Source organism: Bubalus bubalis, chromosome 1 (assembly GCF_019923935.1).
Source record: "Bubalus bubalis isolate 160015118507 breed Murrah chromosome 1, NDDB_SH_1, whole genome shotgun sequence".
NCBI lineage: Eukaryota > Metazoa > Chordata > Mammalia > Artiodactyla > Bovidae > Bubalus > Bubalus bubalis.
The window spans coordinates 160,292,796-160,310,304 of NC_059157.1; the positions used below are offsets into that span (position 1 = coordinate 160,292,796).

Sequence of the window (17,509 nt, forward strand, 5' to 3'; positions counted from 1 at the left end):
TTAAACACTTTGTATGTAGTAACTTAATAACAAGTTCATTCAGGGGATTGACAGAATTTGTTAATACCAACAGTAACATGAAACATTTAGGAAGCTAAGTCTAACTCTTTGAGATAAAATCGTTTCTCCATTTTGAAGATAAGAAAACTGAGACCCAACCAAGTAAAAAGCAGTCTGATCCCAGAGTCCAAGTTCCTATCCACTTTTCTACATATGGATGTTGTGGCTTCTATAAATGTTACTTTCATGAAATACAGCATATCTATATTCTAGCAAAATGCTCCAAACACTGAACCAAAATCTCTGAATTATCTTTTAACCTTTATAGCCATTGAAGAAATAAAAAAAAAACAACAAAGAGCACACTATGAATTTTAGAATGGAATACATAAAAATACCCGTGACTCTTACCTCAAGTCTGTCTGTCCGCATTAATTTCTGTGCGGCAGCTGCAGCAGCTGCAGGTACAGGGACCCCAGGGTTCCCTGTAACCAACATTGGTGCAGTCGGTAAGATCTCTGCTGGAACCAGGCTTGGGGAAACAGGTCCCAGGTAGGGATTAAAGGCTGCTGATGCATTGGTAGCTAAGCTTGGTGCAACTGAAAACATTGGCTGAAAAATAAAATATAAGGTAAAATTTAATAGGCAGGTCTTGGTTCAAAGTTGATATCCTGCATCATATATCTATCCTTCACCCATGCATCCATCCATCCTTCCATGCATCCAGCCATAATCCATTCTTCCTCTGTTCCCTTCCTCCTTCCCCCTCCCTCTCTCCACTTAACTGTACATTTATTAACTCTCATTTAGATTAAGAATGTTTCTTAAACAAGCATTCATCAAATCAATGTTTCTCTAAAATATAATGGGTAATTTATCTAGGAAATTTTCCACTGGGATTTTGAAGCTTGGGGTCTACAATACTTGCAATTGCTTTTTTGAAAAATAGCTCAACCATTCAATACAGAAACTTCTTGTAGTTACCTAAACTCCACCTTTGTCCTGATTTAATCCTAGATACTTGTCTAAGAAAATACATTTCATAATTGCTATGTCAGATGTACCTGAAAGATTTGTTTACAACTGTTAATAGGTTGCAAGTGTCTTATCATCTAGAATAAATAAAGCAGAACTCCCAGTGGATAACAGAGTCTCACAGTCAATGTAAACTGTGAATAAATCTCAGGATATATGAAAGGTGATGATGACACCATTTCTTTTGAGCACATAAGATAAAGTGTTTGGCATATGTATTTGTTGTAGGTTTTCCTGGGGAAATAGATGTTCCACCAGCTTCTTATTCCTTTGTGAGAGACTTTACAACAGATTCAGCTTACTATGAAGAAATGAAGTCTGAAAAGAATACTCCTAAAGAAGTGCATTATGATAGTTCAAGGAAATATATATAGTAACACTGAATAAATGCTATAAGATAGATTTTTCTGACAGAAATGCTTTCATGAATATATGAGGATGGTTTCCATTTGTTGATATGAAAATCTGTATGTCAGGAAATATATCTGTTCTTGAGTAAAATTAAGTAATTTACCTTAAATTTACTTTAACAATGTGCTTTTTCATTTTTCAAAGCATAACCTAGCACAATTTTCCACCTTACTGGTGGTATATTTTCAATCTCCTAAGTCGATGGAGTTTTCATTCTTGATGTTTAATCTATGTGTAATAATAATGTTTGTTTCAAAAACACAAAAACAAATGGACAAAATGGATCCTATTCTTTAAGCTAATTTTCAACAGTTTGTTATCTTTACCCTGCAGTAAGGAACAGAATCATACAAAGTTTTTTTAGAAAGAAAGGGACATGAGAATGTAGATAATTCTTCCCTCTGATAGGAAGAAGAAGTCAGATGATCCAAGAGTTTACTTAGTACTCAACGGAGTTTTACAGAATAAGGTTTTATGCAATCAAGATGTATATGTTACAGAAATAATTTTTATAACTCAGAAATATCTTAAAATAAAATAAACTCTTTATCTATTTTGGCTCTGACTCCTCCTGTATTTAGAAGAATACCACAGAATTCAAGTATTCCTTTTTTCTTAAGGCAGTGGTTCTCAATTATGGGTGATTGTATCTCACAGGGAATATTTTGCAACAGCAGGGGATATTTTTGGTTGTCACAGCTGGGGGGCACTACTGCATCTCATGAGGAGAGGCAAATAATGCTGGTAAGTATCCTACATCACATAGAAAAGGCCCTCATAACATAGACTCATCCGGCCTAAATGTCAATAGTGCTGGGCTTGAAAATCTCTGACAGCCTTCTCTTGATGTCACAAATTGTTTTAGGACAACATGTTTGCAGCTATCATATATAGTCTTAATCACAAGATTGTGTAATAGAGAAAAGTTAATACAACTTTTGATTCACTTGGGAGAAGAAGAAGTATATCATAGAGTCCACAGACACTTTCAAATTAAAATAATTATGCCTCCCAATGTGTTGGTCTGAATGCCATGGTGAGCTGCCCCGTCAGGTTGATGGCTCTTGATGAAACAGCCTAAAGTAATACTTCTAGTTCCCAGTTCCATCTCTGCCTAAGGCAGCTACCCACTAACAACAGAAAACTGTGGGGTCCCAGATATTAACAATCAATAACCTGTCAGAAATGGGGGCCCAGAGCAATCTCTCAAGTCCCTCAACAGTTACTTATTCAAATAGCAGTTGATTTGATGTTGCTCCACTGACTATTGGCTGCCAAGGCAGCAGCAAGACAAGAATTTAGCTGTACAATAAATACATGTTCAACTTGGGTCTCTATTCAGAATTATTCAGATTAAACTTATACTGTTACATACTATCAAATGCAATATGTGACATTTTCAGCCACATGCAGACCAGCACTCTAATTTTTCTCTTATATATTTAAGAATTATAAGTAATTTAGCATAGTAGACTAAAAAACTAGTTTAGAATATGGAGAACAGAAGCCAGTCAATATTAATTCTTGCCATGAATTAATATGCATTTCCAGAGAGGATATTTTAAATGTAAACTTCAGAAAGTAATTGAGATGTTTATGTCACTTTGCACAATCTACTAAAATCATTTAGAAGCAGAGGTCAAATTGGCAAATTTATCTAGAGGGAAGAAAGCATTCTTAAAAATTTTAAGAAAATAAGATCAGTGGCCAATAAAATTCAGCTTTGTTAAATATCATTGAATAAAAAAAATTTATAATCTGCAATACATATAAAATAGCAGTTCCATATTACAGATAAAAGAATACTTTCATTAGATAAAAATACTGATCTTACTAACTGGCAACATTTTTCCACTGGATTGTCTCTATAGAGTTGTCACATGAATTGACTTTCTGACAATTCAGCAAATGTTAAGAACTTTAGGGCAGTGTCCCCAAGTAAAATCAGTAGCAGCTTTCAAAATTCTAAAACATCAACTATGCAGCAAGCATTATCTCAAATTGCTCCCTCTCCAGATAAGTAGCATTATTTGCTAAACAGGCAGACAATAAATAATAATAGCTCTATACTTTGAAATTTTATTCCAAAAGTTGCCCCCAAAACATCCCCATCAAAGCGCAACATCCCTTCATTTCTTCTGAGCCTTTGTAAATTTGTTATATCTCTTCTTCAAGAAGCACCTTGCTGGAGGTAGGTCATTGCTGGCCCCATCAGAGGGCCCTAATCAGACTAGTGAAGCGCCTGAACTGTGGCACTGCCAGTTCTCTATTACAAAAGCCATCCTGCAGAGTTCAGCAGAATCGCAAAGACTGGTATTAATGCAATGGTATTATCAAGTAGCATCCTATTTTCTCCTAAGTATCCACAGAAAAATGTATAATTATGTAACTGGTGCATTTGATCCTGACTACATCCTTGTAATAATGATTTACAGATATCTTTGTTCCCAGAAGGCATAAAGAAGGTTGCTTTATGGTTGCCTTTTTTGCCAGTGAACACCCTCAGCAGAGAAAAACAAACTGCAATCTTACTAATGCTGGTGCATTTATAGGCTAATCATTTGTTTGTTTTAAATGAGACATTTGATTCCATTAAAGGTAATCAGGCTTTATTATGAATGAAAACATTATTCAATTTCACTTTAGGACCCTAGTTAAATGTGTGCAAACATGATTATTACAATAATTCTATTTATTGTGTGCCAGGTATTGTGCTAAGTGCTTTACCTGTGTTATTATATTTAATCCTCATAATAGTAGAAAATAAATTCCTTGGAGCAAACAAAAGCAAAACCTCTACTGCTTCTATGTCAAGGAGGAGGGGAGACACATTTAGTTCACTGTTAAGTCACCAGAACTGAAAATGATGTCTGGTATACAATAGGCATTCAATAAATACACACTGAATAAGTATTTGAATGAAAGAATGAATGAAAGGGTGAATAAATTACAGCCTTATCAAGTGGATATTATTAGTTCCATTTAGCAAATAAGGAAAAGGGTTCACAGAGACTACGTGCATGTGGTCACAAATGAGTGCATGAAGACCTATGACTTGCACATCGGTGTGTTTGATTCTAGGTGGTTCTAAAACCAGTGGTTCTCAATGTTGGCTGTCCAACAGAATCACCTGGACAACCTGAAGCCCAGAATGCCCAGGTTAAATAAATTCTCCATTTATCAGAATTTTCTAGGCAACAGTATTTTTTTAAGCTCCTGGGGAGGTCCAATTCCATATACTATGCAGTCTTCTACTATTTAAAAACAGAAACGGGTCCAGTTTTCAGATTCTATATGAGGTCTCTAAGAACACATGTTTCCTTATGGCTCCCTGCTTTTGAACATGGATTTCCCTCCATAACAGAGGCTGATCCTGCCAAGCCCAAATGCTTAATAACTAATTAGGCTTCAAGAATCAGGACTCTTTGTCTAGGTGTTTGTCCTGATTCATCCACAGCTCCAACTATGAAAGGAATTTTCCTACCCTCAGTTCCTAGGTAACTCTTCATCACTAGAATCCAGTACTGATCACTAAGTGTGTTTACTTAACCATCTTTTCTACTTGGGCTGTCAGAGGGCAGTCTCACGCCTTGTGCTTTGTCTACTAATATATCCAGCACTTGGCATCTATACACGTCTCTACAAATATTTGCTTAACAAATATATTTATGGATTTGCTGTTTTTCTCTGCCATAAAAACTAACAAATACATTAAATATTTTCTAGTACACATATCTGAAAGTTTAAAAAGATTTAGTGTTATTTTCTCCCAATCTCAAATTTTAATCATTAATTTCTTTACTATGCTTGTTTAAAATTTATTTTATTTTCAATTGTCACTTTTTTTATATATTGAACTAAGCTTCATTAACATACTGTTACCAAGCTGTAATCTTGCAAATATCATGGGGGTCCTAATTTATTTTAAACACTGTGTGAAACAGTGTTTGCATACAATGTTTGCTATTTTTAATAAAATGGAGGGAGTATATAAAATAGATAATACATAATCAGTATGTTCTGGGATACAGAACAAATTTTAAGTCAAGAGTTTTCTAGATTTTATGGTATGTGTGCCTGTGTCTGTTTGTGAAGATCAAACTTTTAAGCAGGGAAAAACAAAGCTTTTAAAAAAATTAACAGCTCACAATCAAGGTGTATAAAGCCATGTTTCTGGGTAGGTACAACCCTGTACAAAAGCTATAAACAGTCTCTGTAAACAGTTATTTTGCATATAAACACAGAGCCAAAAGCTAATGGGAATTATCAACAAATTCACATCACAGCATATTTTTTTCTAAGAAGGTAGCACATGACTGGAATAAAATGAGAAATATTGTTTTAAACTCCGCTTCTAGACTGACTTGCTGACTGGGCAAATCATATGACCACTTCCTTTATTCTGAATTTCACATTATCCTTCAAGCGAGTTCTCCTGAAGTAATAAATACTTAAAAGAGTAGACTCATTTCTAGTCCTCCACACAGAAAGGTATTAACAAACATGGGCTGGTGCCTAAGATTCCGGGCCCATTCTCAAGCTGCTTGAAGAAGCAGAGGCTCCTTGACAGAATCAGGCAGTAAGACAGAAAGGTTGGATGCAATAAGGCTCAGGGTGACTGACCCGGAAACATTTTACCAGAAGTACTTGGGGATAAAGCAGCCTTATCTCAGCTACTAGTTGGATAATCTAGAAAAATAAAGCACTAAAAAACAATATAAGAATTTCCAGGTGTTCCTGGAAGTGTGACAAATGACAACTTCAAAGCTTTCAGCAACCAACTGACAAAAAATGCTTGAACATGAAGTGACAGCAGAGGCAAAGTTTTGCTGTCAGGAGCGGCAAAGGAGCTTCTAAGACTTTAGCTAAATCCAGTAACTCTGAATTTCTCTGTCCGTAAGAAGCAATAGTTAGAACTGGACATGGAACAACAGACTGGTTCCAAATTGGAAAAGGAATACGTCAAGGCTGTATACTGTCACCCTGCTTATTCAACTTATATGCAGAGTGCATCATACAAAATGCCAGGCTGGATGAAGCAAAAGCTGGAATCAAGATTTCTGGAAGAAATATCAATAACCTCAGATATGTAGATGATACCACCCTTATGGCAGAAAGTGAAGAACTAAAGAGCCTCTTGATGAAAGTGAAAGAGGAGAGTGAAAAGGCTGACTTAAAACTCAACATTCAGAAAACTAAGATCATGGCATCTGGCCCCATCACTTCATGGCAAATAGATGGAGACACAATAGAAACAGTGACAGACTTTATTTTCTTGGGCTCCAAAATCACTGTAGATGGTGACTGCTGCCATGAAATTAAAAGATGCTTGCTCCTTGGAAAAGATATGACCAACCTAGACAGCATATTAAAAAGCAGAGACATTACTTTGCCAATGAAGGTCCATCTAGTCAAGGCTATGGTTTTCCAGTAGTCATGTATGGATGTGAGAGTTGAACTATAAATAAAGCTGAGCACTGAAGAATTGATGCTTTTGAACTCTGGGGTTGGAGAAGACTCTTGAGAGTCCCTTGGACTGCAAGGAGACACAACCAGCCAATCCTAAAAGAAATCAGTTCTGAATATTCATTGGAAGGACTGATGTTGAAGCTGAAACTCCAATACTTTGGCCATCTGATGCGAAGAACTGACTCACTGGAAAAGACCCTGATGCTGGGAAAGATTGAAGGCAGGAGGAGAATGGGACAACAGAAGATAAAATGGTTGGATGGCATCACTGACTCAATGGATATGAATTTGAGTAAGTTCTGGGAGTTGGTGATGGATGGGAGGCCTGGTGTGCTGCAGTCCATGGGGTCAAAAAGAGTTGGACATGACTGAGTGTCTGAACTAAACCGAACTGAGGTTACTTTGAATTCATGAAATGTACAGGGAATTCGACATGAGTTCTGTACTTGTAAGTGGCTAGTGTGTGTACCTTCAGGGCAGCTACCATGGGAAATTATGGAGAGTCAAGGCCAACCTTTGGGTACACAGGGAAAGGCATCGGAGCGGGCATGGCTAGGGGGCCTCTAGAGCTCAGTTACAGCCCCTCAAAACACTGCTGATGCAGACCTCTTTAAGGGCAATGTCAAGAACCTGGAATCGACAGAATTTCTGAAAAGCATCTCTCTGGGATGGACCAAAGAAATATAAGAGATGCTTCCAAGTTGTGAAACCCTAGGTGCAATCTATTTTTGGCTATTTAGCAATTTATTGTTAGATTACCTTGTATCAGAGAGTGCATGACAAAGTAATAGTATTTTTTAAAGTACTGTTTGTGTGTTAGTTGCTCAGTCATGTTCAACTCTTTGTCACTCTATGGACTGTAGCCTGCCAGGCTTCTCTGTCCATTTTTAAAATCTACTTTAAAAGTATTACTTAGATTAAAAAAAATCCAAAATTATTATTTTTTAATTTGGATAATAAAATTCTCTAGGTCCTCTATTTATCTTTAAAAATCATACAACAAACTATTTGCATTTTTATTAGTGACTGAGAAATGACAATACAATTAATACCAATTATTTGATGATTTACTATGATAAATTTAAGGAAGTAGACACACAGATTCAATTACTTATTTTCAACTACTTATTTTCTTATCTTATGAAATGGGAATAATAATATAGTTGGTAGGATTTTGCAAGTAATATGTCTTATTAAACTTTTCACTATATGTTGAAGAAGGTTAGGGATTTTTAATGAATCAACCAAAGACCCAAAGTGGGTTGGTGACATGTCTGCACTTAGTGTTTCTACAGCACGGACGCCAAGACCTGAACAGTCTGGGTGAAAATCGTGGCCCTCCTACTCATTAGCTATGTAACTTGGGCAAACTAGTAAATCTCTGAACCCCTGAGTCTTCATCTCTAAAGCTGGATAATATTCCCTACCTTATAGTATGGTGAGGATTTACCATACAGAAAGTGCTGAACTCCTTAAATGCCTTCAGAGTACTGTAATTACTACCCACCCCCCAATGTTATGTTCTCTTTCTGATTCATGGTTTGGCACATTTCACTACAACATAATCAAGTCCATGAAAACAAGAAACTCTCCTATAAATCCCACCATTTCCAAGATCAGTCCAGTGTCGTGTCCTGGAGATCTTAAATTTATAGACCTAGTTTGCTCAAACTTTGTGAGAAAATGAGAAACTAAACTCGGAGGCATGCTAGCTATTTCCTGGTCCCAACAGTACTCTCATGAAGTCCCTGACTACCCCATTCTATGCTGCAGTCTCTATAACTGGACTGTGTTCTGGTTCCCAGTTACAATTCCTTTGGAGTCTGGGGTAGGTAAACTACTGTGAATTTCTGTTTTTCCCATGTTTGGGAAACTCGTTCCTTCAATAGTCCTTTCAGCTATTAGCAATCTTTTAAAATCTCTGCTACATGTCAGGAATAACACTAAATACTTATGAATTTGATTAGAATTTCATAGCTCCCTCCTCTTTTCACGTTTCCTCCAGTTATGGTTTTGGGGTCACACTGGTTGGCCATAGAGAAACTAAGATGCTTTACCTAATTGACTAAAAACCCTGCCACTACTTAAGATATTCCTGATACTGCCTAGGTTACAAATCTGCTCACAGTATTACCTCCTCTGATATCACCACTATGTGGGTTGGATCCAAGTTGATACCGTATCTTTGTACACCACCATCTATTCTGATGGCCATCTTCTTTTGAGTGGCAACCTTTTTCCATATTTCCTAACCTTCCAGCCCTGTTGTAACTCCTGTTTGTAGGCTCAGAACTAAAATTCCAGAAAGAAGCTGGTTATGACCCTCCCGTTTATTTCTGAATCTCCATATCATTATCTTCATCAAAACAGGGCTTGCTACAAGAACAATCAAAGAGTCTCAGGTGGGGTTTTGAAAGCAAATTTCCTGGAGTAAAGCCTTCTCTACAGTCATTAAAAGCCCAAATGTTTCAAAATTGAATAATTAAAATGACTTCTATACTCATTACAAAAACGTCACTCTGAATGGAGTCTATTTTAGACTATGATCTCAGGATGCCTTTAGCAGAAGGGTAATTTCACATTCAAATCTAGTCATATCAAGGAAAATTAACATAAAATCTGAATGGGCTCACAACTAATAAAAATAAATGCTTTGTCTAAGCAGAGAATTTTCCAACAAAAACACAAAATGAGGTAATTTTTCTGGTTTCAGAAATCTGCAATTTAGTGATCTCATAAACAACATATATTTTGTTAATAGTATTTCAAAGACATGGGCAGAAATGCTGTTTAGAGTTTGTCACAGGATTACGCATATGATGACCCTGAAATGGCCTTGAGAGTAAAACTCAAGGACTGCCTCAGGAGAAGCCAATACTTCACAGTGAGGAGCTCACTGCCATGACCTGTCCTTGTTGTCTGGGAACCACACTTGCTGATGTCAGAGGTGCTCCGGGACACTGACAGGGAGGAGCCTGCCAGTAAGCACGCTTAAGTGTTTAAGTAGAACAAAGTATCTCACACCAAGGAAAGATCTTATAGCAATTAAAGCAGCAACCACCCCAAGGATTTATCACATCTTTGAAACCATGTGAGAGTCAAGTATAAGAGAACTCTTATCCTATATTTTACGCTACAGAGAAAGAGAAGACTTTTTTTTTAACCAAATGGAAATCTTCATGCTATCCCCACAAAGACATGTGAAATTAACAGATGTCACACAAATAAATTTAAGATATCATATTGTTAACTGAGTTCCCAATAATGGAAAAAAAATATATCAAGTGAAAACAGACAGAATTATAACATTCTCTCACCTCAACTGTATAGTATTGATAATTGGTATCACTGCCGATTGGATTTGGAGATCCCTCCCACCTCGAAATGCAATCCCCCCCTCTTTTTTGGAATGATTGGTTCATTAAGTTCTAAGAGAGAATAATAATTACATTGAGTTCAGGTGTTAAAATGTATTAGGAAAAAAAATTAGTTAGCACACATGCTACAGTTGCCATATCAGAAAAACGTGGGTCTTCACGTTTCTAGGACCCCATAATATCACATATAAGTCAGTGACAGCAATATTCCAATTATTGCAAATTTCAACATGCATTTAAATACAAAATTACTATATCAAAATTAATATCAAAACATCTTTTGCAACTTAGTTGTGATATTAATCTCTTACATTTTTGTGGATAAGTGTGAGTAAAGGTTATTAAAGTCATATGTCACATACACCCTCCCCCCAAATTCAAACAAAAAAATAAATAAATATGCTCAGAATCATAGGTTATCTACCTACACTGTTCAGTAAACATTACATCTGTGTGACCACCTAGAGTTTATAAAATTTAGCTTTTTTTCTCTAAAAAGTCCATGGAGTTTCTGCCTCTCCTGATTAGTTCTCTCATGAGACTTCCAGATCTATGACATGGATTCACCACTGTCAGAATTTTCCTAGCATCTGTAACTACCAAATAGTTTCAATTCATAATTGAATAACGAAGGCTCCTTTTCAAGAAAGAGAACTATATAGATTCGCTTTAATGAGAGAGGGAAGGGAAACATTTACTCAAAATTAAAGACGATTGACACCAATTTTCAAAATGACTATTAGTGTTAAAAAGGTAGCCTGAAAATGCACTGGACTATACTGATGAGTTTAATGGTCATTTTTAAAAAGACCATTGCACATCTGCAAGTCACAGGATTTAATTTGAAGAGAATTTGAGGGGTTAAACATCCTGTTATGTCAAATTTCATGATTTAGCCAGAAGATGAGTAACTTCATCATGTAAAAATTGTTCCTAGGGAAATTGTTTCCAGGGTTTGACTGATATTTTTGCTGGAAAATGCTAGGCAACTGATATTGTTACCTGTGTTCACTTGATCTAGTGTAATCACCAAGTTAACACTGAAACTGAGCACTCAGCAAGACAAACTTAAGGAATGAGAACTAAGAACATGCTTACCACGGGTTGTAATGGGGCACCAGGCATCATGGCATTGGCTAGTTGCATTTGCTGGGCCAACATGGCCATGTTCTTCTGCTGAATCAAGTTATTGCGCCCATTTATCTCCAATTGTGTTTTTAAGTGTGGGGGTGGATGAAGATATTTGCAGTTCTCCCTGGAGCAACGACCCTAAGTAACGGAAGCAGAAAACATCATCTTAAAAAAATAAAATCCACCAATCTTTAAAAAAAAAAATCATAATAATATAAACCTATCTTGAATCTACCATGAGTCTTTCACACAATGTATTATCCAAGGACTTTATAACACATTTGAATAAGTAATGAATTCACTCAAGTGTATTATCAAAATGAAGTATTAAGACATTTCAAAAAAGTTTCAAGCTTAGAGAAGTTCCTGTATTATTAAAATATTAGCATTAAAAAAATAAAATAAAATATTAGCATTAATATTTCTAGATCCAAGTTTAAAAATCTACAAACTGCTAGGGTAATATTAACACAGAAGATCAAATAAAAATTTTAGGCTCCTTCCTTAATGTCTCCTGGCTAACTTTAATGAACCCAAAAGAATCATGAAGTTTAACCATCTATTTTTACTTGTACTGAGTTGTAAGGAAATGAACTTACAGGACTCAAGGCACACTGTATCTTCAGTAAAACACCTTTACACATATCTCATAAGAAGTTAAAATTGCTACTAAGCTTTATGAGCCTAAATATTAAGAAATGTATAGATGAAAGGGAGGAAATTCCTACATATTTCCTGCTGAATACAGAGATCAGTAAGTACAATGAAATACTGGTGAAAAAATGCAGCCTTTAACCTTTCAGCAATAAATCTAGTCTCCATTACTTAAAAATTATAAAACAACAGAAACAGATAGGTTTACCCTTCAAAAACTTATACCATAAAATAGAGAAACAAAATAAGTTACTATAAAATAATAAATATGAATATACGTTTCTTTTGGGATGATTCTCCTCATCAAAATACACATAAAAGTCTGTATTACGAAATATTGTCAGGGACAGACCCATTTATTTCAATACAGTATTGTCAAGTCATATTGATAGCAACTTATCTCATTAGTTATTACCTCATAATCTCTTTCACCAATAAATTTAGTTAGAACTGTTTGTGAGGGTAAAAAAAGACTTAATTGAAGCCATCAACCACTTTCTTGAGCTTTCTTTGATTTTTCTAAGAAAAACCTACCTGTTTACCATAATTTGACCTTGTACTGTAAGCTAACTCAGAAAACTGAGGTTTGTGAGAAAATCTGTCAGAATTCTAATTTTAATGACCTATTTCTGGCTTATGTTGATTAAGGCTTTTGGGAATAAGTTTATCCACAGGCTAATATCATAGGATACTGCCTGTCCTGTTAACAAGCTTTATGTAATAAAGCATTACTAATAATATTTCAAGTTAGGAGGCAGTAGAGAACAGTGGACAACAGCAAGGCCATTACAGGTGTCAGGACGTGGGGCAGAGGCCGAGCCCTCTCACTCATCAGCTACATGAGCTGCATAAAAAACTAACTTATTTAAGCCTCAGGCTTTTCATTCATTTCAAAATTGCTATATAACCTACATGCATGTGTGCTAAGTCGCTTCAGTAGTGTCCAACTTCTGCGACCCTATGGACCGTGGCCTGCCAGGCTCCTCTGCCCATGGGGTTCTCCAGACAAGAATACTGGTTCCAGGTGATCTTCCCTACCCAGGGATCGAACCCATGTCCCTTATGTCTTCTGCATTGGCCCTATATAACCTACGCTATATAGGGAAACCCTATATAACCTACACTATACATTTATTTTGAAGATTAAAAAAGATAATGTATATGTCACATCCTTGGCCCTGTCCAGCACTCTTAGAGGAACAAGGGCAAGGTCAAAAGCTGCTGTTGCCACCACCTCCAGCACATTTTAAATTGTATACACAACAGCAGAAAAACAAAATACTGGCATGAAGGTAATTTTATACCATTAATCACAGCTATCGATACATTCACAAGTAAAGTAACATGTACATATCTCTGATTTATTCCATAGGAAATCACCATGCCTGATACCTGTTGAGATCATGAGCACGTTATTAGCTTAAAAGCATCTGGATGCAAAACAACCTTCACAAAAACAACACTTCAAGTCACAAGACAAACCATGGTGAATGACTGGCCAACCACGGATGACACATGGTCTGATATCAGAAATATCCAAGTTTGGGTATTTTAGAGAAAATCTACTTTTTCAGTACAATGAATAACTTGGTTCTAAGAAAAATTCTGGTTATCAATATCTCCACATCATATTTCTTACTAAGATTGGACTTATTTAAGTGCAGATAAGCTGGGTTATATCCACTCTGAGGATTCAGTTAATGTCAGTTCACTCAGATCACTTTCTTTAGTTCCACAAATTCCATAAATAACACAGAGACAGCCCTGGGCGCTGAAAGCAGCCTTGTGAACATGAACACTGGTCTTCCTCTCTCTTCATCCTAAGGCCTCCCTGGAACACAAATCTCTAGGGCCCTCCAACCTACAAACACAGCCTATATTGAAACAATAAAGAAAGAAATCACGTACAAATCACCATATATTCTGTATCACTGCATCTAAAAACTTAATAAAAATTCAGGCCCTTTGGTTTTCCTTTTGTCTTTACTACATGTACTCAGGAAAAATGTCATTCTACTACGTTTCTTACATAGGCCCCCTTTCCATGCTCAGCTTGATTTGAGTGCATTAGAGCCTTACTTTCAAAAAGCTATGTATGTCCGAAAGAATCAACTGAGGACATTTTGTGGAAAAGGTATGCAGACCACCTAGCCTCTTTCACACAGAGTTTGTGGCAACAGACGTGGGGGTCCAGGGATCTACATTTTAACAGTATTCCAGGTTATTCTGATATAGCAGGAAACATTATAAACTACAATTCTGCAAAGCCATGTGAATTTTTCATTGACATCTGCGGAAAAAATAACAGAGTAGCCTCCGCAATGGATATTAGATAAACTTAGCTCCTTAGGAAGGTCAAAACTTGTTTAATGCTGACTGTGCTGCTGAATAATTGTGGTTTGACAAATAAAAAGGTCAAAAGTAAGTTAGAATAAACATCCTCTTCTAGAGAATTGCCTAAGCCCTGAGGAGAACCATGAGTGGCAACCCTTCTGGGGAGAGTTAAGGTAAATATGACATTGGTACTTATCCAGGTTCATCCATCTCCAAGTTCCCAGCCCTGTACCTCAATAAGCATTTGCAGAATGAATGAAGAACATTTCTAACTAAATGCTTAACAATGAATTCTATTGTAACTCCATTATGGAGACAATGAAGATAATAGAATAAAAACTAGTTCAGTTCAGTCGCTCAGTCGTGTCCGACTCTGCGACCCCATGAATCTCAGCATGCCAGGCCTCCCTGTCCATCACCAACTCCTGGAGTTCACCCAAACTCATGTGCATTGAGTCAGTGACACCATCCAGCCATCTCATCCTCTGTCGTCCCGTTCTCTTCCTGCCCCCAAAACCTCCCAGCATCAGAGTCTTTTCCAATGAGTTTGACTCTGAGTTGTACTAACCTAGTGATGCTTTTATTCAGAGGCCAGCAATTTGAACACACAATAAATAAAGCTTGCCACAATAAAAGAAGAGAGGGTAACAGGAGGCCTCCAAGTTTCACTAAGGAGGAAAGAAGATCCGTGTAGAGATTCAATGCACTTGGCATCCTAAACTCTATACAGTGCTGAGAATATATCCTAAACCATCTAAAAACAGAAAGTCAATCAGTATCTTCTGCTCACATACACAAATTTTTGTATAGGAGCTACAACTCTAAATCATTAGAGATTTTACTCCAAGATACAATAAATTGGGTTGCAGGATTACTGCAAAAACATGCATAAATTTTTGTAAAGTTTTGATTCCTACAGATAGATTCAAACTAACTTGCTTCAGTCACGTCAGATTCTTTGCAACTGTATGGACCATAGCCTGCCAGGCTCCTCTGTCCATGGGACTCTCCAGGCCAGAATACTGGAGTGGGTAGCCTTTCCTTTCTCCAGGGGATCTTTCCAGTCCAGGGATAGAACCCATGTCTCCCACATTGCAGGCGAATTCTTTACTAGCTGAGTCACCTTGGAAGCCCAATAACAAGCAGTTGCCTAATCCAGCACCCTATCTGTTAAAAGTACTAAAAATAATACGAAGAGCAAAACTCCATGACGGTGCATGACAATCATCAAAACTATAATATAAGCTTGCCCTTGATCATCATTCTATATTGGCATATCCACTAAGAAAAAATGCCATTCTAATACATTTCTCACAACACGATGTTTCTGTGATATACTTTTGTTGATTGCACGGAAATCTTACTCTCAGTGAGCTGGCCAGCTGATGCTATACAGCTTATATCATAAATACCTTAGACTCCATTCAAGGAGACTTTTTATAAGTTAACAACACAGATTCCAAAGATATCCTTGTAATGTATATGCTGTATATTTTAAGGAAATGAAGGAAGTTCAATAAAATATTGATCCAGAATGAGTCCATTTTCCTCTAATAATTTTTCTACATCTTTAAATAAAAGTAACCTGTTCAAAAAAAGTACAAAACTTCCCCTTGAAGTCTTAAAAGCCTATATACAGCAATAATGGTCATCAGAGATCATTTGAGGCCAACGGAGAGATCAAATAATCAAATTCTCAATTTCTGAAGTCACAAATTATTAAATTGTGAATTGAAGAGTTTTCTTATTAGCCTTTGAAATCAGTACAAACAGTGTGATTCCAACAAGAAGATGTACACTATTGTTTGAGCCTCAAAATAAATGTCTAGTTAATTTTTAAACGTTATAGTCTAATAAAGTGTGTGTGTGTGTGTATGTTAGTTGCTCAGTCATGTCCAACTCTTTGCAACCCCACAGCCTGTAGCCCTACAGGCTCCTCTGTCCATGGGATTCTCCAGGCAAGAAAACTGGAGTGGCTTGCCATTCCCTTCTCCACTAATAAAGTATACTTTAAAATAATTACATACATAGTATGAGCATATATAATATATATCTAAAAATGATATATGATGTATACAATGAGGTATAAATTGCAGAATAAAGAGAAAACAATAAAACAGAGGTGGCGATTTAAAGATATAAGAAAACTATTTGTCAGCTATTTTCAATATTTAAGAACCTGCTAACAATCAAAAATAAAACATCTTACTTGAACAAACTTAATAAAACAAAAAAAACACCAAAATTATATTTGAAAACTAGAAAAACAAATTTCCTGTTTTTAATTTCACTTCTTCCACCTAAAATAAAAGAAATACAGTGACTTATGAGGTCAGAATACAAAAAGACATCTCATTAAGTTACCAAATGGTGACTATGTTTTAAAATTAAAATTACTGAGTCATATTTGGGCAGAGTCTTAAAAGAAAGGAGCGATGAAAAAATTATAAGGATACCAGCTAACACTCAAAAATCTTTTCCAACTTTCACTGGAAATACTAATTTTCTGATATTTCAATTGTGAAAACTAATATTTTCTTTGCAACAGCTGAGATATGCAAATGTTTTGAAGCCCTTTCTAAAGATACTCATTGCTCAGATACTGGCCAGAAACACTGGCAAAAGAATTTGGTAGCTTCCTACTAAAAACTGTTACTGTTTTTTGATCGACCTTTTTTTTTTTTTCCAGCTATGATAATACAAATACTCAGAAAAATTCTGCCAAGGTGGGAGAGTAAGTGGCAGTCAAGAAATACTGTTTCACACTTTTCCAAAATGATGATTTTTATGGTTCTGTCATGGTTTTCAATTATCAATTCTAAGATAAGGGTGAATAAATTTACTTACATAATATTTATTTTTAAATTTATTTTACATATATATGCTAAATGCTTTTTTCATTTAAGTGAATGAATGTAAGTTTAGCTCTAGGAATTCGTTTGTTGGCTTTTGCAAATATTGGAAATAAATTAATTGCATCTACAACACAGGATATTATAGGTCTTATGTATACCTCTTTATGTCTCACTTGTTTACATAAAGTACCTATGTCAGCTGAAAAAACACATGCATCCTAAAAAGTAGTTCAAGGTTTCTCC

At 36.1% G+C, this 17,509-nt stretch overlaps 1 protein-coding gene across 36 annotated transcripts in view; it reads right to left on the reverse strand.

Annotated features, from left to right (window-relative positions):
* MBNL1 (muscleblind like splicing regulator 1) overlaps positions 1-17,509 on the reverse strand; it is a 219,457-nt gene that overhangs the window by 30,110 nt on the left and 171,838 nt on the right. For 31 of the 36 annotated variants that reach the window (XM_025289525.3, XM_025289653.2, XM_025289586.3 and 28 more), the window contains 3 exons: positions 11,391-11,561; positions 10,233-10,343; positions 412-612 (listed from right to left, as the gene is read on the reverse strand). In XM_025289525.3, the coding sequence (XP_025145310.1) occupies positions 412-612; positions 10,233-10,343; positions 11,391-11,561 (483 nt within the window). The remainder of the gene's footprint in view (positions 1-411; positions 613-10,232; positions 10,344-11,390; positions 11,562-17,509) is intronic. The other 5 variants (XM_044945830.2, XM_006075634.4, XM_006075632.4 and 2 more) reach the window with 1 other exon arrangement.